We start from the raw sequence: 27974 nt of genomic DNA, 5'->3' as shown, positions 1-27974 counted from the left end.
CTCCACTGTGGACGCCCCGCCCCCTCCGCGTGTCCCCGACGAGGCCCGGGAGGGGGGGGCGGTGAGCAGTGGGCGGCGGGCTCTGCCCTACCTGGCCTTGTCCTGCTCGGCTCGGCGGAGGGCGGCCCGCAGCTCGCTGTTGGAGCGGCGCAGCACCTCCAGCTCGCCGGCCTCGCTGCCCAGCGCCCGGCGGGCCTCCCGGGCCTCCCTGCGCAGCCCCTCGCAGCTCTCCTCGGCGCCCTGCAGCTCCTGGCGCAGCACCGCCAGCTCCTCCCGGGCCACGTCCAGCTGAGCCCGCAGCCGCTCCGCCTGGGGGAAGAACGCAGCTCTGGGGGCCGGCCGGGCCGGGGCCGCCACCAGGCACTGACTCTGGTCTGGTGGCCACCAGTGTCCCAGCCGGCCCTGGGCCTCCATGAGCTCCCCCTGCCCCCAGCACCACCTCTCCCTACCTGTATGGAGGCCGGGCAGTCCCCACCCGACCCCTCCCGGCTTGGCCCTGCCTGTACTCCCCTCCGGGACGCCGGGACGGGACCACTGGCCGGCAGGGCCTGCCTGGGACGTGGCTCTGCCGACCCGTGGGCACTGTCCCCCCACGTTCAGCTGCCACTGCCCAATGGCCATCCCCACGTCAGAATCCCCCTGCAGCCCGAGGGGAGGCCGGCCGTCCCCTGCCGGGCAGGAGGTGGCTGCTGTCGTGGGAGCCATCCTGGAGGCTCTGTCCACAGAAGCACAGGCCTCTCGGTCCTGGGGTAGGGGGCAGCCAAGGCGGGAGGGCTCTGGAGCCACTGGCAGCCATGTGCCTCTTGACCTTGGCCTTGACAACCTGGCAGCTCAGCTGCTAGCCTCGGGCCACTCTGCACTTCCGTGGGGGGCCACAGGCATGAGTCCTCATCCCAGGGTGTGACCCCCCCACTGCTGGGTGCCCTCCCACCACCCAGGCCTTGCAGGCAGGGCCTGCTGTCCATGCAGTCATGTGAAGTGTGCGGGGGAGGTCAGTCCCTGCCCTGGGACAGACACCAGGCCTTGCAAGGCGTCCAGGAGAGCCCTGAGTGGCTGGGGGGGGGGGGAGGACGGCGCAGCCTGCAGGCCTCAGACCTGGGGCAGCGGCTGCGGGGACTTGCCGGGGTTTGGCCCTGGCCCTGGTCCCCTGCCACCTGGCCAGACCGCCGGCCCTGACCAGGAACCGTGGAGAAGGCTCCACGCTGGCTCTGGCGTGTCCCAGGGGAGGAGGGCGGGAGCCAGCAGGGGCAGCTGACGGAGGGAGCCGCAATGGCTCAGCGACGTCAAGTCCCCGTCTGCCAAGAGCAAACCCTCTGCTGGCTGCCTCCTCGGGCCGCTGTCCAGGCCCGGCCGGCCCGGCTCCCCAGCCTGCCGCTGTTGTTGTTGTTCTGTTTTGGGGAAGGGCCGGGCCGCCCCCGCCCCCCTCCACCCCCGCATGTGGGAGCCACGGCCGTGTGCAGCGTTTTCCGCGAGCTCAGCAGAAATCCGCCCAGAAGGTCAGGGACCCTTGCGAGGGCCCATTCGTCATAAAGGACGCTGTTTTCATTCCCAGGCAGGGGAGGCAAAAACAAGCAAAACAGGCGGGGGCCCGCCCGCCCCTCTGCCTCCGGAGAACAACCATCCCTTTTACAGGAATTTAACAGCCAAATCGCTTAATGTGATTATAATAATTATTTCTTTACTAGAAATTGTATAAACAGCCTCTTTTGAAATCTCCTGCAGGGAGGCGGCTCCGGAACTCTGCGGGGAGGAGGGCGGCAGCGGGGCGGCAGAGGGGGCTGCATGGGGACTGGCCCACGTGTGCAGGCGTGTGTGCTCGGTGTGCATGTGTGTCTGTTCACATGCATTCGAGAGGTGTGTGTGTGTGAGCATGTGCACGCACGCATGTGTGTGTTTGATGCACATTCTTGTGCATACACATGTGCACTGCGTGGCACCCGTGGGTGTTTACAGGCCTGAATGTTGTGTGCACGTGTGAGCGCGTGGGGTGTGCATGCGTGTGCTCATCGTGCACTTATCACTTTGGGTGTGCACATACACATAGGTGCATGTGTTCTCACGGTGTGCATGGCGTGTCCATACATGGCTTATGCATGTGTGTCCGTGCACACATGTGTGGACCTCAGGCAGGGCTGCAAGAGCCATTTAAGGGCTGTGAAAATGCACGGTTTCCATGGCGACCCTGGGCCAGCCTGGCGCCTGGGAGGGCCCTGCTCCTCCTGACCCACTGCTGGCCCCACAGCCTCCGACGGCCTCCCTTGCTTTCGGGGTGCCGCTCTCCCTTCTGGGGACCCCACTCCCTCTCTGGGGCCGCCTCTCAGAGAACCCAAACTTCCCACGAGGCCTGAGCTTCTCCCTCACCCCGCAGAACAAACAGCCGGCCTCCCGCCCGCCCGCAGCCCCGTTTGGAAACCGCATCTGTTCCCCGTGTGGCCGCGACCGGCCTGACTTTGAAATCTGTTGAAAGGAGACCTTTCTCTCCGGGGCCAACATAAACAGCCCGTCATGTTAAATCATGTTCCCTTCCTCTCCGGCACCCGGCCTGCCCCTCGGGGTGCCTGGGGAGGCCCAGCCCCCTCCCCACTCTGCCCCTGCCGGCCGCGGCCTCGGGGTCTCGTGTGCGCAGCTGCACGCAGCTCAGGGGTGCTCCAGGCCCCCTTGCCCCTGAGAGCCCCCCAGGCTCGGCTGACCCCCCTCCCCCGGCCCTGCTGCCCACAGGCGTCCCCCGACCTGTCACGTCTTCTCAGAACCCGAGGTTGCCCGCCTGCTGGGCCGGCCACACCCCACGCCACGTCCTGTGGCTCCTGGGCCTCGTGTCACCCCTGAAAACCCCCTAAAAGCCCCACTTCTATTTCTGACCCTGCCCTCAGCACCCAAGTCCAGTCCCTCCCCGGCCCGTGCCCAAACCCAGGGGTCCCTGCTCCTGCGGGGCGGGGCGGACGGCCGGGTCCTCCCCCAGGCTTGTCAGATGGGGGTCTCTCCGCACAGGGGCTGGCTCCGCCCCGCCCCCAAGTCGCGCCTGCCTCTCGGGGAGGCCTCGGAGCTGCAAGGCCGCGTCCCTGCTGTGGGCACAGGTGCCTCCCGAGCTGGGGCCTCCCCGCCTCGGTTTTCTCGGCTGCGTGTGGATCGAGAGGGCTGGACCGGTCCAGGGGTTCTGGCCAACCCCTCCATGCTGCCCTCCCAGAGGCGCTGCGTCCCCCCACGGCGCTGAGAGTGGCAAGTGTGCCGTGCCCCCCCAGGACAAAGTGGGGTCCCACCCCCACCAAAGCCCCACAGCCCACGGGCAGCTCCAGCCCTACCCGGCCAGGACCCCGAGTCAGGTCCAGCCCACTTTCTCCCCTGAAGCCAAAGTCGTCACTCCAGAAGCTGAGACACGACCCTTCTTTTCACTACAAATGAGGGGTCGGCTTCGCCCGCTGCGGGCAGGGGCCGGGCACTGTCTCTGCGGTCTGAGAGCGCCGTCTCTGTTCAGTACCTCGGGTGGGCACCCCGTGGCCAGGTGTGCGACCCCCCACTACCCTCCTCTCCTCCTGCAGTGGGGCCCTCCTCCTCGGGCACCCCACACTCTCACTCCCAGCCCCCCAGCCTCTCATCCCCCTAATTCCCCACCTCCCTTCCCCCAGCCCCCCAACCTCCCATCCCCCCAGCCCTCCAACCTCCCCTCCCCCAGCCCCCAACCTCCCCTCCCCCAACCTCCCCTCCCCCAACCTCCCAGCCCCCCAACCTCCTCTCCTCCCAGCCTCCCAACCTCCTCTCCCCCCAGTCCCCCACCCTCCCCTCCCCCCAGCCCCCAACCTCTCCTCCCCTCCCCAGCCCCCCAACCTCCTCTCCCCTCAGTCCCTCACCTCCCCTCCCTCCAGTCTCCTAGCTCTCCAGGCTCTCCTCCCCCCACCCCCCAGTCTCCCCTCCCCCCAGTCTCCTCTCCCTTCCAGTCCCCCAACCTCCGCCCCACCCCCGCCAGTCCCCCAGCCTCCCCTCCCCCCAGTTCCCCACCTCTCCTCCCCCCAGCCCCCCAACCTCCTCTCCCCCCAGTTCCCCTCCCCCAGTCCCCCACCTCTCTCTCAGTGTCGCTCCTCTGGGCCGCAATGTCCCGCAGACTCTGGCTTAGAGCTGCGGCCTCCCTCTGGTGGACAGCGATGGCTCCCTCAAACTGGGCCTGCAGGGCCTTCAGCTCCTCCGCCGTGGCGCGGATGGTGGCCTGGGGGGGCAGAGAGCCGCGGTGGCACCCAGGGACCGGCCTGGCAGTTGCTGTCCTGTGACCAGGTGGCAGCAGGGTGGGGGGGCCGGGCTGGAGTTGGGGTGCTTATGCCAGGTGCGTGGGGAGGCAGGGGCCTGGGGGCACCCCCTGAAGGCCCCCACCCCCACCCTGCGCCTTTCCTCTGGGGTCCCCAGGCTGCCAGGCACCCAGTGGGCAGCAGGGCCCGGCTGGGGTCTCAGGCCCTGGCCCCTTTCTGCAGGCTCTGCTGGGTGCCAAGGGGACAGGAAGGGCCACTGGGCCAACAAGAGGCCCCACCCTCAATTGACAGCACGCGGCAGTGAGCTCTGCCCTCGCCGGGCTCCTTGGCCATGCAGGGCAGGTGAGTGGCTGGTGGGAGTGGGCCCTCTGGAGCCGGCTCTGTGCTCCCGGGAGGACAGGTGCCCACGCCCTTGTGCGGGTCTCGGGAAGCCCCCAGCCAGATGCTGCAGGAGGGCAATACTGGGCGGGGCCCCTACCAGGCTCCGCCTCCTGCTCCTGGCAGAGGAGCCACTGCCCAGCCCCCTCCACACTGCCCCGCCCCTCCACACTGCCCCGCCCCCCAGCACTGCCCCACCCCTTCCATACTGCACTGCCCCCTCTGCACTGCAGTGTCCCTCTGCACTGACCAGCCCCCTCTGCACTGCCCCGGCCCTCCGCACTGCCCCGCCCCCTCTGCACTGCCCCGCCCCTCCACACTGCACTGCCCCCTCTGCACTGTCCCGCCCCCTTTGCACTGCCCCGCCCCCTCTGCACTGCACCGCCCCTTCTGCATTGTCCCGCCCCTTCCGCACTGCACGACCCCCTCTGCATTGTCCCGCCCCCTCTGCACTGCTCCGCCCCCTTCTATACTGCCCCGCCCCCTCTGCACTGCCCCGCCCCCTCTGCACTGTCCCGCCCCTTCCGCACTGCCCCACCCCATCGGCACTGCCCCACCCCATCGGCACTGCCCCACCGCTCTGCACTGCCCCGCCCCCTCTGCACTGCCCCACCGCTCTGCACTGCCCCGCCCCCTCTGCACTGCCCCGCCCCCTCTGCACTGCCCCGCCCCCTCTGCACTGCCCCGCCCCCTCTGCACTGCCCCACCGCTCTGCACTGCCCCACCGCTCTGCACTGCCCCACCCCCTCTGCACTGCCCCGCCGCTCTGCACTGCCCCGCCGCTCTGCACTGCCCCGCCGCTCTGCACTGCCCCGCCCCACCCCCTCTGCACTGCCCCACCCCCTCTGCACTGCCCCGCCGCTCTGCACTGCCCCGCCGCTCTGCACTGCCCCACCCCCTCTGCACTGCCCCACCCCCTCTGCACTGCCCCACCCCCTCTGCACTGCCCCACCCGCTCTGCACTGCCCCACCGCTCTGCACTGCCCCACTCCCTCTGCACTGCCCCACCGCTCTGCACTGCCCCACCCCCTCTGCACTGCCCCACCCCCTCTGCACTGCCCCACCCCCTCTGCACTGCCCCACCCCCTCTGCACTGCCCCACCCCCTCTGCACTGCCCCACCCCCTCTGCACTGCCCCACCCCCTCTGCACTGCCCCACCGCTCTGCACTGCCCCACCCCCTCTGCACTGCCCCACTCCCTCTGCACTGCCCCGCCGCTCTGCACTGCCCCGCCGCTCTGCACTGCCCCGCCGCTCTGCACTGCCCCGCCCCCTCTGCACTGCCCCGCTCCCTCTGCACTGCCCCGCCCCCTCTGCACTGCCCCACTCCCTCTGCACTGCCCCACCCCCTCTGCACTGCCCCACCCCCTCTGCACTGCCCCACCCCCTCTGCACTGCCCCACCCCCTCTGCACTGCCCCACCGCTCTGCACTGCCCCACCCCCTCTGCACTGCCCCACTCCCTCTGCACTGCCCCACCGCTCTGCACTGCCCCGCCGCTCTGCACTGCCCCGCCGCTCTGCACTGCCCCGCCCCCTCTGCACTGCCCCACCGCTCTGCACTGCCCCGCCCCATCGGCACTGGCAGGCGTCTCCCTGGGCTCCCCACACGACCCAGCACTGCCCGCGGTGGGGTGCTCGGTGAGGCCTGGCTGCAGGGCACCCTGCGAGGACCTGGGGCCGGGGCACTGGCCGGGAGCCCGGCGGCAGTGGTGACTCAGCGGGGAGGACCCTCTGCTTGCCCCGGGTGGCCCATTTTCCTGTCATCCCACAGCGGGTGTGCTTTGGCTCGCATCTCTCTCCCCCCGCCCCTCTCGTGGGCTTTAATTTCCACTTTCTGTGCTGAGGTGGCAAAAGAGCCCTTAATGAGCTCCCCGCGGAGCCCAGCTGGCTGGCAGGCCTGGTCCCAAGTCCAGGGCCAGACTCGGGCCAGCACAAAAGAAGGCTCCGGAAGCCAGCGCTGGCTCCGAGGAGACCCTCTGCGAGCTGGAGGCGTCAGCTCCCAGGGTCTCCGGGGGGCTTTCCTGGTTCTCCGCCCACAGGGTGGGGCTGAGGGAGCAGCTGGGCCAGGGGTGGGGCAGGAGGGGCACAGTCCCAGTCCTGGCTCTAAGCTCCATCCCGGGGGGCCCCCCAGACCCCTCAGGCCTGTGCCCTGGGAAGGAACCTCGGGGCCTTGGGCAGGGACGGAGCAGGGCTGGGGGCTCCAGGGAGGCAGCAGGACCCTCCTGGGCGAGGCTCCCGGGCACCAGCAGCTCCCTGTGCTGCCCTGCTCAGTGGGCCGAGGGTCTGGCCGTGGAGCCAGGCAGGAGGAGCTAAAGAAGCCCCTGGCAGCCGGCTCCCATTGCAAGACCCCTTCCGGCTGCACAAGACCCCGGGGACTGGCCACAAGCCCCCGTCCCCGTCTATCAGAGTGACCGAGCTCTGCTGAGGCCCCCGGCGGGCTGCCCACGCCCCCTGGGCAGGCAGCGAGAAGAGAAGTCTTGGGGGCCCTGTGCCGTGGCTGGTCTTCTGTCCCACACCCATGGAGCATCCGACCTAGTGACCCTGGGGCTGGGCACACGCCAGGAGCCAGGGTGGAAAAGGACCTGCAGGGTTAAAAACGGGCAGGCCCGGCCACAGGCGTGAGCTGGAAGGACAAAGGCAGGAGGCGGGCGTGGGCCCAGTGTGTGGCTGGGCAGTGGGGCGCAGGCCGGAGCCTGGGGTCGGGCAGGCACGGGGTGTTCCCACGGGAGGGGACATGTCCCTGGCGCCTCGGGGCTGTCCCTCCTGCCCTGAGTGTCCGTTCAGGCCCAGCCCACCGCCGGCCGCCGGGGACAGCAGTACTGACTCTGACTGCAAATTGCCCTCCTTGGGCTCTTGGACCCTCGACTGTCACCATCGCCCACCTGGGACCTGGAGCCATGTCACAGATGGGCTGGGGCCTTCGTGCTCTGGCAGCCAGAGGCCACCCTGCCAGCAACAGCGGTGGGTGCCCAGCCTGGCCCATGGGGGGAGGCGCAGGGCTCCTAGAGCCCCTCCCCAGGCCCTCCTTGCTGCTGCCTGCCCCTCCCAGACATGGGCTCCAGACAAGGAGTCAGGGGTCCCAGGGGACCCCAGCTGGCTGAGGGCCCCAGCTGCTTTCCGGGGGGTCTCCTGGGCCCTGGGTGGGTGCCCCTCCCCCGGCTCTGCTCGGGATGCAATGGCGGTGTCCTTTCTGACTGAGGGTTTCTTGGGGCGCAGTGCAGCCTCCTCCGACTCAGTTTCCCTTTGGGAAGGGGTCTCCCCAGGGGGTCAGTCTGAGGGGCCGGAGCTTGTTTCCTCACTGTGCTTTTCTAGGAGCAGCTCAAGTACACAGACGGCAAGGCTGGGCTGGCATGGCCGGGAGGGGACACAGGCCTGGGCTCCACCCCTATCCTGCCTGCTCGCTGTCACCAGCTCACCTGCAGCCCAGGCCAGGCCCTCCCCTCGCCGGCCTCTGCCAATCTGGGGCTGAGGGAAGACCGGGCCAGGTGGAGTCCTAGCACTCACGGCCACGGGCAGGGACCAGGACAGAGCTTTGGTTTGCTCTGGGATTCCCTGCCCCTCGAGACAGTGTCCTGACCCCACAGGAGACCTGGAGACACCAGGGGAAACTGAGGTTCCAGCAGGCGGGGGAGGGAGGGAGATCTGGCATCGCCCTGGCTGGGTGGTGCGGGGCTCACCTCCGCCTGCTCCTGCCGGCTCTGGGCCTCCTGCTGCACCTGCTCCCGCTCGCGGTCAGCCTTGGAGAGCTCCTTGCTGAGCAGGCCGAGCTGGGCTTCCTTCAGAGACAGCGCCTGGACATGGCGGGGCACGTGTGAGAGAGCGGGGGGCTGGGGGAGCGGCGGGAGGCCACAGCAGAATACAGAGCACTAAAGCCCCCTGTGGACACAGCAGCTCCCGTCTCCACACCCCTGCCGTGGGGAGGAGGGGTGGCACCCACAGAAGCCACCCTGGGTCCTGGGTCCTTCTACCCCAAGGGGCCCCCACCCTGTCCGACAGCCCCCCTCATGTGGATGGATGCCTGGGAGGGCGGATGGATGGGTGGGTGAGTGAGTAGGTGGATGGGTGGAAGGGTGGGTGGATGGACTGATGGATGGGTGGGGGGATGGACTGATGGATGAATGGATGGATGGATGAGTAAATGGGTGGGTAGATGGATGGGGGGTACATGGGTGAATGGATGAGTGGACAGGTGGGTGGATGGGTAGCTGGGTGGATGGGTAGCTGGGTGGGTGGGTGGATGGGTGGGTGGGTGGTCGGGTGGATGGGTAGCTGGGTGGGTGGGTGGATGGGTGGGTGGGTGGATGGGTAGCTGGGTGGGTGGGTGGATGGGTGGGTGGGTGGTCGGGTGGATGGGTAGCTGGGTGGGTGGGTGGATGGGTAGCTGGGTGGGTGGGTGGATGGATGGGAGGGTGGATGGGTAGCTGGGTGGATGGGTGGATGGATGGGTGGGTGGATGGGTGGGTGGATGGGTAGCTGGGTGGGTGGGTGGATGGGTGGGTGGGTGGTCGGGTGGGTGGATGGGTGGATGGGTGGGTGGGTGGATGGGTAGCTGGGTGGGTAGATGAATGGGTAGCTAGGTGGGTGGGTGGGTAGCTGGGTGGGTGGATGGATGGGTAGCTGGGTGGGTGTGTGGATGGGTGGGTGGTTGGGTGGATGGGTAGCTGGGTGGGTGGGTGGATGGATGGGTGGTCGGGTGGATGGGTGGGTGGATGGATGGGTGGTCGGGTGGATGGGGGGTGGATGGATGGGTGGGCAGGTGGATGGGTAGCTGGGTGGGTGGGTGGATGGATGGGTAACTGGGTGGGTGGGTGGATGGGTGGGTGGGTGGGTAGCTGGGTGGGTGGATGGATGGGTAGCTGGGTGGGTGTGTGGATGGGTGGGTGGTTGGGTGGATGGGTAGCTGGGTGGGTGGGTGGATGGATGGGTGGTCGGGTGGATGGGTGGGTGGATGGATGGGTGGTCGGGTGGATGGGTGGGTGGATGGATGGGTGGGCAGGTGGATGGGTAGCTGGGTGGGTGGGTGGATGGATGGGTAACTGGGTGGGTGGGTGGATGGGTAGCTGGGTAGGTGGGTGGGTGGGTGGGTGGATGGGTGGGTGGTCAGGTGGATGGGTAGCTGGGTGGGTGGATGCGTGGATGGGTAGCTGGGTGGGTGGATGGGTGGTTGGCTGGGTGGGTGGTTGGGTGGATGGGTAGGTGGGTGGGTGGATGGGTGGGTAGGTGGGTGGTCAGGTGGATGGGTAGCTGGGTGGATGGGTGGATGGGTAGATGGGTGGGTGGATGGATGGGTAGATGGGTGGGTGGGTGGTTGGCTGAGTGGGTGGTCGGGTGGATAGGTAGGTGGATGGGTGGATGGGTGAGTGGGTGGGTAGGTGGGTGGGTGGATGGATGGGTGGATGGGTAGCTGGGTGGGTGGATGGATGGGTGGTCAGGTGTATGGGCAGCTGGGTGGGTGGATGGGTAGGAGGTCGGTGGGTGGATGGGTGGTCGGGTGGATGGGTAGGTGGATGGGTAGGTGGGTGGATGGGTAGGTGGTGGATGGGTAGGTGGGTGGATGGGTAGGTGGTGGATGGGTAGGTGGTGGATGGGTAGGTGGTGGATGGGTAGGTGATGGATGGGTAGGTGGTGGATGGGTAGGTGGTGGATGGGTAGGGGGGTGGATGGGTAGCTGGGTGGGTGGGTGCATGGGTAGGTGGATGGGTAGGTGGGTGGATGGGTGGTCAGGTGGATGGGTAGATGGGTAGCTGGGTGGGTGGGTGGATGGGTAGGTGGGTGGATGGGTGGTCAGGTGGATGGGTAGGTGGATGGGTAGGTGGTGGATGGGTAGGGGGGTGGATGGGTGGTCAGGTGGATGGGTAGGTGGATGGGTAGGTGGGTGGATGGGTAGGTGGTGGATGGGTAGGTGGTGGATGGGTAGGTGATGGATGGGTAGGTGGTGGATGGGTAGGTGGTGGATGGGTAGGGGGGTGGATGGGTAGCTGGGTGGGTGGGTGCATGGGTAGGTGGATGGGTAGGTGGGTGGATGGGTGGTCAGGTGGATGGGTAGATGGGTAGCTGGGTGGGTGGGTGGATGGGTAGGTGGGTGGATGGGTGGTCAGGTGGATGGGTAGGTGGATGGGTAGGTGGTGGATGGGTAGGGGGGTGGATGGGTAGCTGGGTGGGTGGGTGGATGGGTAGGTGGGTGGATGGGTAGCTGGGTGGGTGGGTGCATGGGTAGGCGGATGGGTAGGTGGGTGGATGGGTGGTCAGGTGGATGGGTAGATGGGTAGCTGGGTAGGTGGGTGGATGGGTGTTCAGGTGGATGGGTAGGTGGATGGATGGGTAGGTAGGTGGATGGGTAGGTGGGTGGATGGGTGGTCAGGTGGATGGGTAGATGGGTAGCTGGGTGGGTGGGTGGATGGGTGGGTGGGTGGATGGGTGGTCAGGTGGATGGGGAGGTGGATGGGTAGGTGGGTGGATGGGTGGTCAGGTGGATGGGTAGATGGGTAGCTGGGTGGGTAGGTGGATGGGTAGGTGGTGGATGGGTGGTCAGGTGGATGGGTAGATGGGTGGATGGGTGGTCAGGTGGATGGGGAGGTGGATGGGTAGGTGGGTGGATGGGTAGGTGGATGGGTAGCTGGGTGGGTGGGTGGATGGGTGGGTGGGTGGATGGGTGGTCAGGTGGATGGGGAGGTGGATGGGTAGGTGGGTGGATGGGTGGTCAGGTGGATGGGTAGATGGGTAGCTGGGTGGGTAGGTGGATGGGTAGGTGGTGGATGGGTGGTCAGGTGGATGGGTAGATGGGTGGATGGGTGGTCAGGTGGATGGGGAGGTGGATGGGTGGGTGGGTGGATGGGTAGGTGGATGGGTAGGTGGGTGGATGGGTAGCTGGGTGGTGTCTCTCCACCGGCGCTGCAGTCGGGTGACCTGGAAAGGCTGCGTCCACCTGGGCAGTGGCCAGGCTGCCCTGTGTGGCCAGCGAGGACAGCTGCAGGGGTGGGGCACCCTCCCTGCCTCCCAGCCCCCCCCCCACGTTGTCACCTGTTGCATCTCCTGCTCCAGCTGGAGGCGGCTCTCATCCCGCTCCTGCTTCAGGCTCCGAATTTCCTCTTTCAGAGCCTCCCTCTCGGATGCGCTTCTGGCCGCCAGCTCCTTCTCCTGCTGCCGCTGGAACTCGGCCGCCTCCTTCTCCTCCGCCAGGGCCAGACTCAGGGTTTCCTGGGCCGAGGAGAAGGGGCGGGCTTGAGGTCAGGGTGAGTGCCACCGCAGGTGCCTGGGGCCCCGAGGGGCCCCGGCCCTGGGTCCTGGGGTGTCCAGTCCAGCCGCACCCTCCCCGACTTCCCTACGGGGGCACAGGAGCAAGGAGGTGTTCCGGTCTCAGCTTCCACCACCCCACGTTTACCCGCCTGCCTGCGACCCGTTCCCGTCTCCACAGTGGCCACGGGATGCCCAGGGGCGTGAAGGCCTCCGGGAGTGGGGGCGCCCTGGGGGGCGGGGGACGGCCCCTCCAGCCCCAGCTCTCCGGCTGCAGCCAGGGCGGCCGACACCGGTTTGGCCTTTCCAGGCAGGGAAGGGCCTGCCCCGAGTACAAGCGCCAGGGGAGCCTGAACCCCGAGGGGTGGGTAGGCAGGTCCCGGTCCTTCCGCCCCCGCCCAGGCACCTCCACCTCTGAGCTCCACCTCCCGGGGCTCCACCCCACCAGGGGGCTGCCGTCTTTGGGACCGGGGAGACTCCAGGCAGGCGGCCAGGTGGGCCGCTGGGAAGCAGACCTTCTCCCTCTGCAGCCGCGCCAGGTCCTCGAGCTGGGCCAGCGCCTGGCGCTCCAGGGCCCCCTGCGCCTCCCGCTCCTGCCTCGCCACCTGCCGCAGCTGCGCCTCCTGGGCCTCCCACTCGCTTCTCAGCTGCTCGGCTTCCGCTGCGGGCGAGAGGCGTGTCGGGGCGGGGCAGTGCAGGGGGACCCCTGGCCCTTTTGGAGCTCCCCGTGGAGGGACAGTGGCCAGGCTTGGGGACTGGGTGGCTGGCACTGCGGGGTGGGGCACAGGGAAGGAACAGGGCAGGAGCTCCTGCGGCCTCTGCCTGGTTCTGAGCCCGCTCCGGCCTGGCCCAGGCGCCTGCTGGCCCTCGCAGACGAGGAGTGGCCGACCCGTCCGGGCCCGCGAGCTCCAAGCCCACATCTGCGCCCTGCTACAGGGGGCGGGGTGGGAGCAGCACAGGTGGAGCTCCGTTCCCGGGCTGCTGTGCAGGTGGCCGTGCGGGGCTGGGGCAGAGGAGGCCGCGGTGGGGGCACCTTGCGAGTTGCGCTGAGCCAGCCGGGCACTCCGGGCCTCTCCCGCCAGCCGCTCCTGCTGCACCTGCAGCTGCGTCGCCAGCTGCTGGGCCTCAAAGAGGCGGCTCTCCAGGGAGTCCCTCTCGGCCCTGCGGAGAGCACCAGACAACGGCGCGTTGCCCGTGAGGCCCTGCCTGCGAGGAACGGCGCAGAGCCGGGGCCGGGCACGCGAATCAGAAAAGCGACAGGCTGCCTCGTTCATCTTGAACCTCTGAGAATCAGTGAAATCCTACATAAAAATATGTTTCAGGTCGAGTGAGGTGGCTCACGCCTGTCATCCCAGCACTCTGGGAGGCCGAGGCAGGAGGATCGCTCAAGGTCAGGAGTTCGAGACCAGCCTGAGCAAGAGTGAGACCCCGTCTCTACTAAAAATAGAAAGAAATGATCTGGACAACTAAAAATATGTATATAAAAAATTAGCCGGACACAGTGGCATGTGCGTGTAGTCCCAGCCACTAGGGAGGCCAAGGCGGGAGGATTGCTTGAGCCCAGGAGTCTGAGGTTGCAGTGAGCTAGGCTGACACCATGGCACTCTAGCCCAGGCAACAGAGCCAGAGTCTGTCAAAAAAAAAAAAAAAAATAAATATATATATATATATATATATGTTTCAGATGAAACAAAAGGGTGAATAAAAAAAACACAAACAACTCAGAACTATGAAAGCAATAGAAAAAATATAAAAGAATATTTTATAATCTTCTTAAAGCAAGACACAAAAGCCAGAAGGCAAAAATAAAGAGATCAGCAGGTCTGAATACACTCAGAGAGGAAGGGGTAGGGTTTCTGCAGAAAATATGCCATAAACCAACTTAAAAGACAAGGGACGGAGTTGGAGGAAAATCTACACTAAACATACAAAGAGTTAACAGCCACCATATACAAACAGTTCCCACAAATAAATGACACAAATCCTACAGCGATCCTACAGCAAGATAGGAAAAATGACTGCTATTCACAAAGAAAATGCAAATGGCTAAATTAACACAGGAAACTTGCTTGATGTCACTAGTGCTCGGGGAGATTCGAATCAGCCATGCAGAGTTGATAGTGACACATCCGATTAGCAGGAGCTTGACACAGTGACAACATCCTCTGTCGGCAAGGGTGTGAGGACAATTTTGGGGTGGGGAGGAATCTCAACACCTCAAGTGTGCATATCGGTTTTTTTTCTAATTATTTTATTTATTTCTTTTTATTATTTTTTTTTCTTTTCTCGGATAGACTTGTGTTTAAATCCTGAAGTGTGCATATCCTTGACCCAGAAATTCCGCTTGTAGGCGTCAGTTTTACAGACATGCTCGTGTGCTGGCGGCACACACACACACACACTAACACACACACACACCCACACACACACGATCTCACCGTGGCTATTCACAGGGCCGTGCTTGCCCTCAGCTCAAATGCCAGCAAATGGAAAGATGTTTTTAGGGATTATGGCTCATCCTGTCTCTGGAGCACAGGCAGGTATTTTGTTTTTGTTTTTGAGACAAGAGTCTCACTTTGTTGCCCAGGCTACAGTGAGTGCCGTGGCGTCAGCCTCGCTCACAGCAACCTCAGACTCCTGGGCTCAAGCGACCCTCCTGCCTCAGCCTCCCGAGTAGCTGGGACTACAGGCATGTACCACCATGCCCGGCTAATTTTTTCTATATATATTAGTTGGTCAATTAGTTTCTTCCTATTTATAGTAGAGACGGGGTCTCACTCTTGCTCAGGCTGGTCTCGAACTCCTGACCTTGAGTTATCCTCCTGCTTTGGCCTTCCCGAGAGCTAGGATGACAGGCGTGAGCCACCGCGCCCGGCCAGCACATGTGGTTTTTAACAAGGACAAGGAGACTCCACTCCCTGTCCTCTCGCAGGGAAGGAGCCGTTCCCAGAAGCAACCATCCGTGCGTCGTGATGCCGATATGTAAAGAAGCCTCAGGTGTGTTTGCGCAGCCTGAACGCCTGACAGCAGATTCGCCGGCCGTGAACCCGCCAGTCCCCACCGGCAGGCTTTGTCGCTGCCTCGCTCTGCCCTGCGCCGGGTGCACGTCCGTGAAAAACCAGCTCCTCAAACACACGCCACAAAGACACCCACAGGGAGCCCCCTCCGGCAGGTGCAGGATCCGGAACAGACCGGCTCAGGAGGGCAGAGGGGGACCCCGGCTGGATCCCGCGCCCGTCTCTCCTCCAGCCCCGGCCACTGTCCAGGCCGGAGCACATCAGAACCTCCCGGGCCCCGCCGTTTGCAGAGAGGGGTTCCCCGAGACCAGGGTGGAGTCCCCAGAAACCTCCCTCTCTGCCGCACCACGCCCTGCACCCACGAGCACGGCTCCCCCCACGCCCCACCCGTGCTCCACCACCGCCGGCGTCAAAGCGTCCTGCACCTGGCGCTCTTCCCACCTCTGCATGGAGAAAATGCTCCCCTCGGGTCCGCTCAAACCCTGCTCCTCCTGGGTGCCCGCCCGTCCCCTCTCGGGCTGTGGCCTCCCGGCTGTGTTGTTGGGCGTCTTTGCCTGGAGCCCGAGTGCGTGTCCAGCCTCTGTCCACGGGAGCCCGGCAGCCCGGGGGGGGGGCTTGAGCAGGGGTGAGGCCGCCTGGGGCGGGGCCAACAGGGACACCAGCTGTCTTGCTGGCTGATGAGTAGCCGTGTGCACGCCAAGCCCTGAGAGCGGGTCCCCGTGGGGCAGCCTGGCAGGGCCTGGCAGTCCGGGGCTCTAGGACCCCGAGAGCTGGGTGGCCCCGGACACGTCCCAGAGCAGCCCTGTGGACAGGAGCTGGGCTGGCTGTTGTGACACGCTGCTCTTCGGGCTGTGACCCTGGGGATCGCAGGGTCAGGGGCAAGTCCGGGGAGCTGCAGGGACAGGGTCCGGGCTGCCGAGGGCTCTGGCCGGGCGTGTTCCGGGCGGCAGGGGCTGCAGGGAGGAAGGGCCTCCAACCCTGGTCTTCTGAGCGCCGGGGACCCAGGGGGGCGCGTGGGCAGGGCTCCAGCCCGCAGCAGCCTCCTTCCGTTCTCCGTCCCACTTCTGCACAGGCGTGCGTTTGGAAGAGGGCTGTGTCCGTGAAGAAGTTCAGGCATCCGGGACTCTGAGGTTTCTCATGCCCCAGATTCTGGAATTCCAGGAGGAAATCTTCTCTGCAGAAATACTTCCACGTTCCTGAGAAGGGCCGCTGAGGTGCAGAAAGCCACCAGCTTTTGGATTTCCGAAGAAGCCACAGGACTGACCGGTTCAGCCCGCGGGCACCCATTGTTCCTGTCTGCGAGCACCATTCCAGCCTCTAGGAGTTGCCCCTTAGGGTCCTGGGCTCACTCCACCCCACTCTTGGCCTCAGACCCTGCCCTGGCTCCAGGGACGGGCATGCAACCCAAGCCTGGCGACCAGAGCCCTGCGACTGCTGGCTCCCAGGGTTGCTACAGGGAAGTCACGCGGCTCAGGATGGCTGAGGGGCCTTGTGGGGACAAGGATGCATGGTACATTCTGGAGGAGGCAGCCTGAGTGGCCACTGGCCATCGGGCCACCTCTCAGGGCCAACCTGCCTAGGGATGAAATACCCTCACCATCAAGCAACACTGAGGGAGAGTGAGGCAGGATCCTGAGGGCACTGTGGGACCACCTGGATCCAGCCTTGCCTGAAGCTGGTTCACCTTGAACTCCTCAGATCCATGAGCAAGACCTTCCGGGTCTGCCTCCCGCTGGCTGCTGCTTGCCACCACCTCTGCAGGAGGGCGGCCCAGGGCTCTTGCTGGATTAGCCTCTTCCAGATGCCTGCCCCACCCCCAAGTCACCGTTTGTCCCTCACTGACAGCTGTCTCACATGCAGTGACACACGTGCCTGCTCTACGTCACTGTATGAGTGTCACCCCGTCCTGGGCTCTCCGAGGGTGAGGCCATGTGGGGCATGTAAGGCTGGTGGCGGGGGGCCCCCCTCCCCTCCCTAGATCAAAAAGAAAAGGCTCAAGAGACCAGACCCGCCAAGGACAAACTGCCAGGCCCCGCTGAGAAGAACCACACCCAGAGGTCCACCCGGACAAGAACGTTTTGGATCCTGGGTTCCCCAAGTACCGCCAGCCCCTCCTATTTCTCAATGACCACCCAAGGTCACCCCGGCTCTTCCCGCCAGAAGTCCCCAGCCCACCCCAAACAGCATAAAGGCTTGCACCCCCTTCAAACAGACACGACTTCTCAGCACCGCCCCCCCCGGGACCCAAGAACCTCATCCGGGAGCGCATCATAAAGCCACGTTGTTTGGCCTCAGCCTCTCTCTCTCTCTCTCTCTCTCTCTCTCTCTCTCTCTCTCTGTGTGTGTCTGTTTCTTTCACCGCTGGAAAGCTTTACAGGACAGACCCTGAGTGGCAGGACCACGGGTACCTGAGGTCGGCCGCCTCCTTGGCCTCGAGCTGGCCCTGCCTCTCTACGGCCTCCTGCTCGGCCAGCAGCTGGGCCCGCTGCGCGGACAGGGCGTCCTTCTCCTGCAGGGCTCGCTGCAGAGCGTCCAGCTGGGTCTCCTGGTCCTGCAGGCTCCGCGCCAGCTGCTCCTCCAGGGCCCGTGTCTTGCGTGTGAGCTGTGGGAGGAAGGGAGGGGACATCCCGCAGAGGGAGGCTGAGCAGGAGGGTGGGGGGGGGGCTCCTGAAGGCAGGAAAGGACGTGGGCAGAAGATGCTCCCTGCAGAGCGGCACGGGGCGGACGCAAGGCGTACTGGACCTCAGACGTGCGTGTGAGTCTTGAAAAAAGAGGGGACGTCCCCTCCTGCACCCATGAAGGGTGCACGCCCAGACTGGAGCCAGCTACCGCTGTAATTGGCAATGCTCTTGGGCCACAGGTGCCCAGGGGGCAGGGAAACCGGCAACAGAAGGTCACAGACGACCGGATCGTTGCAGACCGACACTTCCGTCGAGAACATCACGGAAATCTAGACGAATATGTCCACGGGAGTCCGAGGCCCCAGAGAGCTCCAAAGGCAGCTGGGACTGAAGGGGCCAAGACCTTGGGGAGGAGGGGACACAGGGGCAGAAGCCGCCACCTGTGTCTCTTCTCTCCTCAAAGCACGTGCTGATCTCAGAGTCTGGGTGGAGAAACCGAGATGCTCAGGAGAGATTCTCGCGGCGCCGTGGCCTTTAGCAGCACAAACACTGGAGCTCGGAGCCAGCAAAGCAGAGCGGCTCTGAGGAACACCCCAGGTTTCAAGTTTTATTCGGAGAAGGGCATGGCCCTAGCAGGAGGGATGAATCGGAAACAGGTGACCGACCCCTCGTAGAAACCGAAGCTCAGGCACGAACCGCCCCAGTCGCTGATTGGATGGCGGGGACGGCCCGACCGTCACCGCTGCCCAGCAAAAGTGAACCCTCTCTGGAAGAACTTTAGCATCACAGAGATCCTCGGATGATTTCCATAATTTTTATGTGTGATATTCGGCATTCAAACAGCATGACCAGGCAGATCAAGGGGTGAAACCCCACGCCAAGAAAACCACATGCAGGAAATAGACGTAGAGCTCCCACGCCCGCTATGCAGAGAGCGGAGTTATCAGACACAGACTGAAATAGCCCACTAGCACGTTCGAGAAGATGGAAGGCATGACCTGGATACTAGACATAAACAACATAATTTAAAAATACAGCAACCCAAAGTAATAAATTACTAGATGCGCCCAATGGCAAAGGAGACAGAAGACTGCAGGTCTGGAAGACGACGGAAAGGACACGCTCATACTGAGTCATGCAGGACAAAAGGCCGGAAAACACAGAGAAGAACGTCATCGGCACATCGGCAAGGTGAGAAGGCCCACTGTGTGTGCAGGCAGGGCCTCACAAGGAGAGCAGAGAGAGTATTTGAACAGATGCACGCCAAGAATTTCCCAAATCTACTAAAATACTTAAAGCTGTAGATTTGACATGAACCACAATCCCCCAGGAGGATAAATAAAAAAAAAAAAATGCCATTTAGATACATCTCAGTAAAGTTTCTGAATATCAAAGCTAAAGAAACGTATCTTTAAAAATCAGAGGAAAAGGCCGGGCGTGGTGGCTCATGCCTATAATCCTAGCACTCTGGGAGGCCGAGGCGGTTGGATTGCTCTAGGTCGGGAGTTCAAAACCAGCCTGAGCAAGAGCGAGACCTCGTTTCTACTAAAAATAGAAAGAAATTAACTGACCAACTAAAATATATATATAGAAAAAATTAGCCGGGCATGGTGGCGCATGTCTGTAGTCCCAGCTACTCGGGAGGCTGAGGTAGAAGGATCGCTTGAGCCCAGGAGATTGAGGTTGCTGTGAGCTAGGCTGATGCCACGGCACTCACTCTAGCCTGGGCAACAAAGCGAGACTCTGTCTCAAAAAAAAAAAAAAAAAAAAAATCAGAGGAAAAAAATGCATATTGCCTTTAAATGATCAACAGTAAGACTGGCGTTTGACTTGCAAACAGCAACAAGGAAAGCCAGAAGGTAATGGATGCACTTTATCAAATTGCTGAAAGAAAATAATTGCTATCCTAGTATTCTACACCCCGTGAAAATATTCTTTGAAAGCAAAGACCAGGACTTTCGGCTTCTGATGATGGTGAAATAGATTGTTGAGGCCCAGCCCTCCTGCCTAAAGCAAGTAGGAAAGCTGTACAACATGGTGCCCAATAATCAGCTCGAAGGCTTTAGAGAGATACCAAGGCACTCAGGTCCCAGGGGCTAGATTACGGAGAGGAATGTATTAAAGTGAGCCTGAAATTCTACAGCCGATTTCCCCCTTAAAGTGTTTGCCAAGTCCTAAGTGGGCACAGGGCCTAGATCCCAGGAACCAAGGGTAAAGCTTTTGCTCAGAGGCTGGGAACCTGGCCTAAGGTTTCAGCAGGATTACGAGACTGAGGAGACATAACTTGGAGTCCAGAACTGTCAGAGCAGCCAGGGCATGAGATACGAAGCTATTAGAGAAGAAGGAGACGCCCTGAGAGTCTATATTGGGCTTTTTAATGGTGCCGCTTTTTTACATATATTTTTATAATTCATGAGCAGTGTAGGTTAGTCAAGGGACCCAGAATCTGAACACAAATGGGCAGCTAAGAGTCTGAGATATCGGGTAGAATTTTTGGCAGTCTCAAAGAATTGAGAAAACAAAACCTGGAGTTTAGGGCTAACCAAAGAGTAGGGGCCCTGGCACGCAGCCAAGACTTCCTGTTAGAAATACGGGAGAATTATATTATACCCAGGGGTAAATCAGAAATAGACCACTCTGCACAAAAGCCTGAAACACAGTTATAAACCAGCTAAATCGCAGGCTGGATAAACGTGGTCTGTTCCTACTCTGATTTCCCAAAGTCAAAAGCAAATTCCCTCTGAAAGACATTTATATCATTCAGAATCTCAAATTATCCCTGCAAATTATATATACAAAAACACAAAGTCTGTCATTCAATCAAAAATTATTAAGCACTCCAGGAGACAAGACCAGATGACTGAAAACAAAGAGGTAAAAGACAATATGAACAGGACCATTATGGGATCCAGATGCTGAAATTATCAGACAAAAAGACATGAAAAATATTGCAATAAATGTGCTCAGGAACATACCCTAGAAAGTGGGGGATTTCACCAGATAACTGAAATGTGTGTGTGAGTATAAATGTGTGTGTGTGTGAGGGAGAGAGAGAGAGAGAGAGAGAGAGAGAGAGAGAGAGAGAGGGGGAGGGAGGGCGGGAGGGAGGTTAAAATGACCACTTACAAACCAGAAATATCAATAACATATTGTAGGGTTTATAACAACATACATGGAAATAAAATATTATTATGTAGTATGAAGAGCAAAAGGATGGGAGGGATGTCTTAGTCCATTTTTGCTGCTACAACAAAACACCTGAGACTGGGTATCTTGTAAAGAACAGAAATTTATTTTCTCATGTTTCCAGAGGCTGTGGAGTCTAAGATCAAGGCACTAGCAAGTTTGGTTACCTGGTGAGGTACTGCCCTCTGCTTCCAAGAAGGCACCTTGATGCTGCCTCCTCCAGAGGAGAGAAATGCTGTGTCCTCACGTGGTAGAAGGGAGAAGGGCAAGTGAGAGAAAAGTGCTGCATGAAGCCTCTTTTATAAAGGCTTTAATCCCATTCATGAGAGAGGAGTCCTCATGGCCTAATCATCTCTTAAAGGCCCCACTTCTTAATACTATCACAATTGGCCATTAAGTTTCAACACCCGAAGTTTGGAGAGGACTCATTCAAAACATAGCAAGGGATAAGTATTGTTGTAAGAGTCTTACATTCTTTGTGAAGTAATATATTATTTGGATATAGACTGTGCATATCATAATTTTAGGGTAATCATTTAAAAGTAACAAGAAGAAGTATAGCTAAAAAAAATCAATAGAGAACATAAAATGGAATACTAAATAAATACGCAACTAAACCAAAAGAAGGCCAAAAAAGGAAGAATGTAAAAATTTTAGAGGAAGATGAGACCAATAGAAAATAAACACCAACATGGTGGACTTAAATGAAGTATATCAGCAATTACATTAAATGTAAATGGTCTAAACACTCTAATTAAAAGGTACAGATTGTCAAAGTAAATATAAAAGCAAGACTCAATAATATAGCTTTTTTTTTTCTTTTTACAAGAAACACACTTTAAGTAAACAGAAACAGAAGAGTTCAAAATAAATGTATGGAAAGGATATCCTATAGAAACACTAAGCATAAGACAGTTGGTGTAGCTTTATCAATATCAAAAAGTAGATATCAAAAAAAAGTACTACTAAAGAAAAGAAGGGTATAAGAAGGGACATTTTGTAATGACAACAAGTTAATCCATCATGAAGACATAAAGTACTAAATGTGTATGTGCCTTAACAGAAATTTAAAATACATGAAGCAAAAACTGATAGAATAATTTCACAGTCATAGAGATTTTAATGCCTATCTCTCAGTAATTGATATTACAAGTAGATGAAAACCACTAGCCAAACAAACAAGTAAGCAAAAATCAGTAAGGACATGGAAGATTTAAACACTATCAAGCAACTTGAGTTAATTAATATTTCCAGAACACTGTACTCAACAACAGCATAATGCATATTCTTTTCACATGAACATGGATATTCAATGAGATAGACAATAGGTTGGGCCATAAAACTTGCCTCAACAGATTTAAACCCAGATAATATGGAGTATGTTCTCTGACCATAATGGAATTATAGTATAAATTGGTAACAATAAGATGTTCAGAAAATCCCCATATTTGGAAGTCAGGCAATATATGTCTACATAATCCACAAGCAAAGGAGAAATCACATGGAAAATGAGAAAATAGTTTGAACTGAGTTATAATAAAAACACAACATGCAAAACTCTTAGGATGCAGAGAAGCAGATACAAGAACAAATAGGAAATCTGAACAGAGTAAATATTTGTTAAATAAATTGAATTCATTATCAGACCCTTTCCCACAAAATGACCACTTACAAAGCAAAAATATTAATAACATATGGTAGGGTTTATAAAACATTTACAGAAATAAAATATATAGCAACAAAAGAAAAAAGGAGGAGAGGGATGTCTTGGTCCATTTGTGCTGCTACAACAAAATACCTGAGACTAGACAACTTACAAAGAACAGAAATTTATTTTCTCACAGCTCTCCAGATTCAAATGACCTCATTAGTGAATTCCACCAAACATTTTATGAAGAAGTAACACTGCTTTTACACAAACACTTTAAAGAAACAGAAGATAAGGGAATACTTCCCACCTCAATTTATAAGGCCAGTATATCTTGATTCCAAATCTGACAAAGACATTCAAAGGAAAGAAAATTACAGGCCAACATTCCTCATAAATATAGATGCAAAAATTCTTAACAAAGTATCATAAATTGGATCTAAAAGTGTACAACTTTGCACGAAGTAGGAGTTACCTCAGGTATCCAGAGGTGGGTTTAACATCCAAAAAATTACCCGCTATAATTCACCACTTTAAGAAAATAAGGAGAACAATAATATGACCATCTTAAAAGATGCAGATGTAGGATTCAACAGCCATTCGTGATTTTAAAATGTCAGATACCAGGAATGAAAGGGAACTTCCTCGATCTGATAAAGGCATCTATGAAAAGCCTACAGATAACATCACATTTCATGGCAAAGGACTGAATTCTTCCCCAGGATTTGGTCGGGTGGGAGGACAGCCACTCTCACCACTTCCGTTCGACTTTGGTCTCAGGTCTCTGTGCAATAGGAGAAGAAGAAGAAGAAATAAAAAGGTATTGAAATAAGGAAGTAGAACTGCTGCTACTCATAGATGACAAAATTATATACATGCAAAACCCTTATGCTTATTAGTAAATTTGTCAAGATTACATGATTCAAAGTCAATATATGAAACTGTATTTCTATGTACCAGTAATGAATAAGAGGGAAATAAAATTAAAACAGCAGTATAACTTATAACATCAAATCTAGGAATTAACCTAATCAAAGTTATGTAAGATCTCTACACTGATTTCGAACTCCTGACCTCCAGCAATCCGCCCGCCTCGGCCTCCCAGAGTGCTAGGATTACAGGCGTGAGCCACCTTACCAGGTCTCACCTCACCTCACCAAGATCTCTACACTGAGAACTACAAAACACGGCTGTGAGAAATTAAATAAAGACATGAAAATACACACCACATTCACAGATGGAAGACTCAATACTGTTAAGATGCTCAGTGTCCTCAAACTCATCTATAAACTCAACACAATCCCAATCAAGGTCCTAGCAGGACCTTGGGGGACGGGAGAGGGGAGAAATTGATGAGCTGACTCTAAAATGTATATGGGTGTAAAAAGGACTTAGGACAACTAAAACGGTCTTGAAAAAGAAGAACAGGTGGAAGGACTCACAGTATTCAATTTCAAGACCTACTAAAAAGCTATACTAATCAAGACGGTGTGGTTTTGGTGAAAGAATGAATGAACAGATTGATTTGCACAGATCAACAAGCCCCACATCTATGATCGATTTACTTTCAACAAGTGGCCAAGGCATTCAGGAGAGCAAGGAGAGTCTTTCTAAAAACTGGTGCCGGAGCAACTGGATATACGTGCAAAAAATAGCAGACCTAAGTTCCTACTTCGTACCATGTGCCTGTGGTTCTCACGCTGTAACGTGCATCGGAATTGCCCAGAGTGCTGATGGAAATACACATTTCTGGGCCCTATCCTGAGAGTTTCTGATTCAGTAGGTCTTGAATGCTCAAGAATTTGCATTTTTTTTTTTTTTTTTTGAGACAGAGTCTCACTTTGTTGCCCAGGCTAGAGTGAGTGCCGTGGCGTCAGCCTGGCTCACAGCAACCTCAATCTCTGGGACTCAGCGATCCTACTGCCTCAGCCTCCCAAGTAGCTGGGACTACAGGCATGTACCACCAAGCCCGGCTAATGTTTTATTTTTTTTTTGTATATATATTTTTAGTTGGTCAATTAATTTATTTCTATTTTTGGTAGAGACGGGGTCTCACTCAGGCTGGTTTCGAACTCCTGACCTTGAGCAATCCGCCCGCCTCGGCCTCCCAAAGTGCTAGATTTACAGGCGTGAGCCACCGCGCCCAGCCAAGAATTTGCATTTTTAACACGTCCTGATCAGTGAAACTTAGGCTGCAAGTCTGGAAACCACACTTGGAGATCCACCCACATAACATGAAAATTAACTTGGGATGGACTTAAACGTGGAAGCCCGAGGAAAACACAGGAGGGTTATCTTCTTGTCCGTGGGCCAGGGAGAAATTTTTCAGACAGGGCCTAGAAAATACTAATCATGACATTTAAAAAAAGAAACTGGTAAGCTGGACTTTGCCAAAGTTAAAATCTTCCGTCCTTTAAGAAAACATAGAGGCAAGCCACACGTCTGGGTAAAAATATTCACAGCATATCTATCTGACAAAGTATGGTATATAAAGAACCCCTAAATATCCATAACCAAAATACAGAAACCCAACTTAAACACTGACAAGAGACTTGAACACTTGACAAAAGGCGTACGAATATCCGAAGGGCACACGAATATGTGCTGGACGTTAGGCTTCACGGAAATGCAAATTTAAACCTCAGCCACACATAACTTCACGCACACAGCAAAAAGGCAAAAAATAAGAACAGACAACACCAAATGTTGATGATGACAAGGAGCAACTGGAACAGTACATTGCCACCAGCAGAGAAAAAGCGATTCGACCACTTTGGAAAACGGCTGTGCGGATTTTATAAGGATCGGCACACACCTACCCACACAACGCGTCCACAGTTTCACTCCTGTGTATTTACTTAAGGAAAGTGAACACGTGTGTGCGCGACTCGTACAGGGAGGTTCACGCCAGGCTCGCCCATCACAGCCCTAAACCAGAAACAACCTGAACGTCCAGCGACAGGTGGGTGAGTTAGCACAGGTGGTTTATTCACACCATGGATTAAAAGAGCTTAACAACGCGGATGAATAAAAAAAGGGAAAAGATGACCCAAAAAGGCACAGGGCAGCAGAGTCTGAAAGCAAAGAGGCCGTGCTGTCCCGGCTGTGGCCCGGGCCTGGGACGTGACCAACGCTGCAGGCCCCCCGTGGACAGACCAGGCAGGACTGGGAAGACCCAAACCGCCTCCGTTCCGATCTCCACTGAGTTGAACCTCCGCAACCGAGGTTAGCGGGGCCGGGACGATTGTGAGGATGCAGGAGGGAGTGGGCGGCTGGATGGAGAGTTCGGCAATGCGGCTGAGGACCAGGAGAGAGGACAGAGGGCAGGGCAGGGTGGGGGCTCATGCGGAAGGACATCGCTGGACCCGAGGCCTGGACCCGCGGGCAGGCATTAGCAGGGCAGCTAGAAAGCGCTGGTGTCCCAGCCCGAAGGACTCCCAGCGGTGGCAGGACCTGCAACCCAGCCACAGCCCTGTGGTGTGGACCCATGCTCTCACCTGGCCCACCTGCTCCTGGAGCTGGGCCTTCTCGCGCCCGAGCTGGGCCGCCCGCCCCTCCAGCTGCTCCTGCTGCTGCTCCAGGTGCCCGCAGGCCTGCTGCAGACCCCGGTGCTCAGCCCGCACCTGCGCCAGCCGCTGCTCTGCCTGCGTCAGCTGCTCCCGGGCGCTGGCCCAGTCCCGCTGCAGCTCCGTCCGCTGCGCCCGCAGCTGGTCCCGCTCCTGCTCCAGCTGCCAGGGGGCGGGGGGTCGGCGGGGCAGGAGGGCTCAGCATCCAGCCCACGCACCCCCACCCCCATGGGCTGGCCACTCCCATCCAGATCTACACCCCCTAGGCCTGGCTGGGGCCACAGGCTCCCTTGCCCCTCCCCCCAAACCCGCTCCTTGCTGGTGGGGGAAGGGGGGTCAGTCCAGGAAAGATCTGGGAGGATGGGTGGAAGGAGGGGCCTGGGCCTGGGAGACCTAGTGCTGGGACAGAGTCTCTCACAGCTACCCTGGGGGAAACTGAGGCCCAAGGCAGGGCCCACCCACTGGGCCCTCACCTCACCTGCAGGACCAGGTGGTTCAGGGTGCCCTTGTCCTGAGCCAGCCCTTCCAGCAGGGCAGCCATCTGGGCCAGGGAGTCCCTTTGCTCCACGCCCTCTGACCTCAGCCTCCCCACGAGCAGTTCTAGGTCAGCATTGCTGGACTCGGCCTGGGGTTGGGACAGCAGGGAGGGACGCTCAGGTTCCCGGCAGAGCTGCTGGTGCCAGGGAAGGAGACAGCCCCATGTTGTGGGGGCCAGGGCTCTGGGTGGGACAGGGTGCCAGATTCCCACAGTGGGGCGGCCTCTGGGTGTTGGGGTTCCTATCAGAGGAGGGGGCGGTGGAGGCCCAGGGAGAGGCCATGAGCGACAGGCATGGCTGGCAGGGTGAGAGCAGCAAGTGTAGCCCACTGGCTAGGGGCAGGGGAGGCTGTCGGTGACTTTGGGAGCCCTGGTGACGGCTGAGGGCCCAGGTGGGCAGGAGAGAGGAGCACAGGAGGCCAATAAGCCAGGGTGGGCCGGGGGTGGGGATGGGCAGAGAGGGGTGGAGACGTACCCGAGCCAGAGCTCCACGTAGGCCCTCCCTCTCGCTCTCCACAACGTCCCTCTGCAGCTGGGCGGCGCTCAGTGCCTCCCGGGCCGAGGCCAGCTCCTTCCTGAGCTCCGAGACCTTCTCCTCCAGCTGCTGGCTGGGGCCGGAGAGCACAGGACGGGGCATGAGGTCGCCACAGGGTGAGCTGGGGCCGCCCCACAGGACCACGGGTGGAGGCAGCCACCTGCAGCGCCCTCCACGCCCAAAGGCACATGCCGTGCGCTCGAGGGCTGTGAGGTGGGTGCTGTGAGGGCTGCGAGGTGGGGGCGGGGTGTTCTCAGTCCACGTGCAGGTGCGGCACCTGTACCTGGGCACACACGCTGGTGGGCCCATTCCACAGGGCCCACACAGTGGCCAGGCGGCACGAGGGCTGGGAGCAGGAATCTGGGTCTGGGGGGGACAGTGCAGCCTGGGGGGAGCCTGGAGAGCCCTTGGCCCCCCCATCAGGGCCCCTGTCCCCAGCAGTGAGGCTGGAAACCCGCCCATTCACTCAGTGGATGAGGACACTGAGGCCTGGGAGGCCCACCTGGCCCACTGGTGGCAGAGCCAGGTCTCCCGGAGCTGCCGGCCCACCTGGCCCCTGGCGCCCCATGGCTCTGCCCACCCCCTCCTGGCACTAGCTCTTCCTCCTGCTGCACCCCCCTCCCAGCCCCACCCGTCCCCAGAGCCGCTTATCCCTGGGAGCGGGAGGAGGTCTGGAAGGAGCACGGCCCCGGTCACATTCAGGGCACAGCGGGAGCCCCGAGGCACCCAGGGTCTCCCCCTCTCCCCAGGCCAGCCCTGCAGACCGCACAGAGCTCTGCGGGGGAGGAGGGGGGGCAGCCCCCAGCCTGCAACCCTCCCCAGCTCCCGCCCTGACCCTGGGGTCACACGCCCTGCGCGAGGCTGCTGCTCAGAGTCTGCCCACTCTGGGGGCCTCGCTGGTCACCCACAGCAGAGTCCCAGTCATAGAGCTCCCCTACTCCCTGCCCCCCTCCCAGGTCCCCTACCCCTGCCCCTGCCCCCTGAGCCTCAGCCCACTCGCCCACCCCCCTCTCCCCAGCA

The 27974-nt window shown here is 59.3% G+C and overlaps 1 protein-coding gene across 1 annotated transcript in view; it reads right to left on the bottom strand.

The window, feature by feature from the left end:
* The window catches only part of CROCC2 (ciliary rootlet coiled-coil, rootletin family member 2), a 72607-nt gene that overhangs the window by 19876 nt on the left and 24757 nt on the right, over positions 1 to 27974 (bottom strand). The window contains 10 exon segments of the mRNA XM_076005403.1: positions 92 to 309; positions 4055 to 4198; positions 8291 to 8404; positions 11634 to 11810; positions 12362 to 12507; positions 12880 to 13007; positions 17272 to 17465; positions 25816 to 26046; positions 26363 to 26509; positions 26895 to 27400. Of these exon segments, the coding sequence (XP_075861518.1) occupies positions 92 to 309; positions 4055 to 4198; positions 8291 to 8404; positions 11634 to 11810; positions 12362 to 12507; positions 12880 to 13007; positions 17272 to 17465; positions 25816 to 26046; positions 26363 to 26509; positions 26895 to 27400 (2005 nt within the window).

The sequence above is a fragment of the Microcebus murinus genome, chromosome 8, assembly GCF_040939455.1.
Source record: "Microcebus murinus isolate Inina chromosome 8, M.murinus_Inina_mat1.0, whole genome shotgun sequence".
NCBI classification, from domain to species: domain Eukaryota; kingdom Metazoa; phylum Chordata; class Mammalia; order Primates; family Cheirogaleidae; genus Microcebus; species Microcebus murinus.
Note: the sequence above shows the minus strand (reverse complement) of the source record. Positions and strands in the feature narration are given on the sequence as shown.